Consider the following 2,399-nt stretch of genomic DNA (forward strand, 5'->3'; position numbering starts at 1 on the left):
CTTCAAATCACTTTGATACACTCCTAGAGAGGACTGTTCCAGAGAACACATCAAGGTTGCTGGTATATTTGCTGGATTGCTGTTCACCTGGACTTCTGGAATATGGACGACTGAGACTGGTATTGCCTCCCAAAACCTAATACTCCTAACCAGCTCTTGTCCCTACTAACCTGCTTTTTTCCTAACTAGTGTGTGTGTGTATGTGGGGTGTGGTGGGTGGGTTGGAGGGGAAGTAGAGGCATTTAAGAACTTTAAATAAAGTAGGTTTTTGAAACATCTGAGCCTACAGTCTCCCTCATCGATGGCCTGTCAACATTCCCTGGACATTACTGATTTTGGATAAATTACAGGTCATGATGCAATAGTTAATGTGTAAGAGGTTAAAAGCATGATTCTCAATAACAGACTAGAATTAAAGCTTAGTTTCACCACAATTACCTATCTATATTCCAATATTTTCAGTGGTAAAGTTGGAATGATAAAAAAGGTTGTTTGAATGCAAAATTTGTTAAGTCAGTGGGCAAGGTGTTGAAAGCCTGCAACCCCAACAACTTCAAAGGCGGTGGTGGGAGGATCTTGAGTTCAAGGACAGCCCAGACAATTAAAAACCTCGCCTCAATAAATTATATATGTAAACTTTATAGATGTGTAAATACACATATCGAAACACAACATAAGGAAAAAAAAAAGACAAAAAGCTACAAAGGCATATGTGCAAATATTTTGTCCACTCCTGGACACATAAAATGGCACCTAAATATTAGCTAATTGTGGCAAATGTTGGGGAATTAATTAAATTGAAGGATAATTTAAGGATGGTATAATTCCAAATATTAACCAAAATTCTGCCCAGTCCAAGACGGACTACTAAATTAATTTCTACAATCTATACATGTTATTGTCTACTCAGCGCAGTGTAACGTTAGCTCTTGGCTTTGTTATTTTCCTTAATGAAATCTACTTGAGGGAGCAGTCTCGAAGGTAAAATAAGTCGCCTCTAGGGAAAAGCTCGCTTTAAACTATAAAAGACAGTAATCATAAGGGTTGGATTTCATTGGGAGTTCAGAAGAGCGCTTTCTTAACTCAAGCCACTTTCCCACAATGCTTCCGTAGCTTTCCTGTCCCTGTTCCCCAGGAGGACTTCAGTGTTTTCTTTGTAAAAACTTCCTGGACGAGAGAACCTTCCCCTCTACCTGCATGCAGCAAGTCGAAGGCCAAGACAACTGCACGTCAATCCAACCCTCTCTGACTAAATCCTGACACCGCGCGGATTTCCGGAGCGCAGCTGCTAATCCCGACGTGCCTACCAGTGAAGTTATCTACCGTCCACGAGCCCCAGAGCACGCTGGGAAAAACAGTTCCCGAAGGCTGGAGAGTACCCCGTGGGCGCCTGCGCACTAAGAATTCCTTAAGCTCTTCCGGATAAGGAAGCTGCGACGCTGCCACGCACCCTGCGGGTCCACGGGCAGAGGCTTCTGGGAGTTGTAGTCTCCGGCGGTGGGCGCCGTCGGTAGGGAGACGTAGCTTTCAGAGCGGTCCACTCCAGCAGTTGGTTCCCGGCCGCGGCCGAAGGGTCAGTTAGCGCTTCTCTGCTCACCGCATTTCTCTCTAGGCTGAGGAGAATTTCCTGTGGCTCGGCTTTTCCTGCCCCGGGTGGAGGGTCCTCGTGACTCCGGGGTTCATTTCTGTTTCTAGTCTTTCCCCCCCTCGCCCGTCGCTCGAGTCCGGGTTTGGCGGGGACTCGTCCTGGGGCGACACAGGGCCGCGACCTCTTCAGACCTGGTCGGTTGCCATGTGGCGGGGTCTGTGCGCCTCCCGCCGCGACCCCGCGGCTCCCCGGCAGCCGCCCGCAGCCTCGGACGCCCGCTCACGCTCCTTCTCCCCCTTTATCTCTCCGCTGCAGGGATGGACCCTTCCTGGCGCCAGGTGGCCGCTGGCCGAGGCCGAGCCCGGGGACGGGCCGCCACAGTCCCCTCCTCTGGAAATGGAGTCCCCCTTGGCGGCGCAGGAGGAGGGCGAGTCAAAGGGTCTGGGGGCGCCGTGCCCTCCGGCCCCGGCCCCGACGGAGCGGCCACCCCGGCGGCTGCGGGTCGCAGGCAGCGCTCAGCGGGAGGCGAAGCCCGGCAGACCCCGGGGGCCAGCGGTGAGAATGGCTAGGTGCCCCGCCCCACCGAGCTCCCCCGGCACTTCCCTACTCCTCGCTGGCTGCTCGTGCCCTCCTTGCCCCATCCACTCTTTAACCGCTCGGGGAGTTGAGTATTGGGGACCTGCTCAGGCTCAGGCAGAGTTCCATCTTATCTCTCTCATCTTCATTTTAATTGATACTGCCTTTGTTATTCTCTGGTCAGAACTTTTCTTTCTTTCTTTCTTTCTTTCTTTCTTTCTTTCTTTCTTTCTTT

General features: G+C 51.2%; 1 protein-coding gene across 1 annotated transcript in view; it reads left to right on the forward strand.

Annotated features, from left to right (window-relative positions):
- Positions 1–1,422: 1,422 nt before the first annotated feature.
- The window catches only part of Nfxl1 (nuclear transcription factor, X-box binding like 1), a 44,499-nt gene continuing 43,522 nt past the window's right edge, over positions 1,423–2,399 (forward strand). Inside the window, exons 1-2 of the mRNA XM_055629385.1 lie at positions 1,423–1,573; positions 1,904–2,143. Coding sequence (XP_055485360.1) covers positions 1,906–2,143 — 238 coding nt within the window. The 5' untranslated portion in view covers positions 1,423–1,573; positions 1,904–1,905. The remainder of the gene's footprint in view (positions 1,574–1,903; positions 2,144–2,399) is intronic.

Source organism: Psammomys obesus, unplaced genomic scaffold (assembly GCF_907164565.1).
Source record: "Psammomys obesus unplaced genomic scaffold, mPsaObe1.curated_primary_1811, whole genome shotgun sequence".
NCBI classification, from domain to species: domain Eukaryota; kingdom Metazoa; phylum Chordata; class Mammalia; order Rodentia; family Muridae; genus Psammomys; species Psammomys obesus.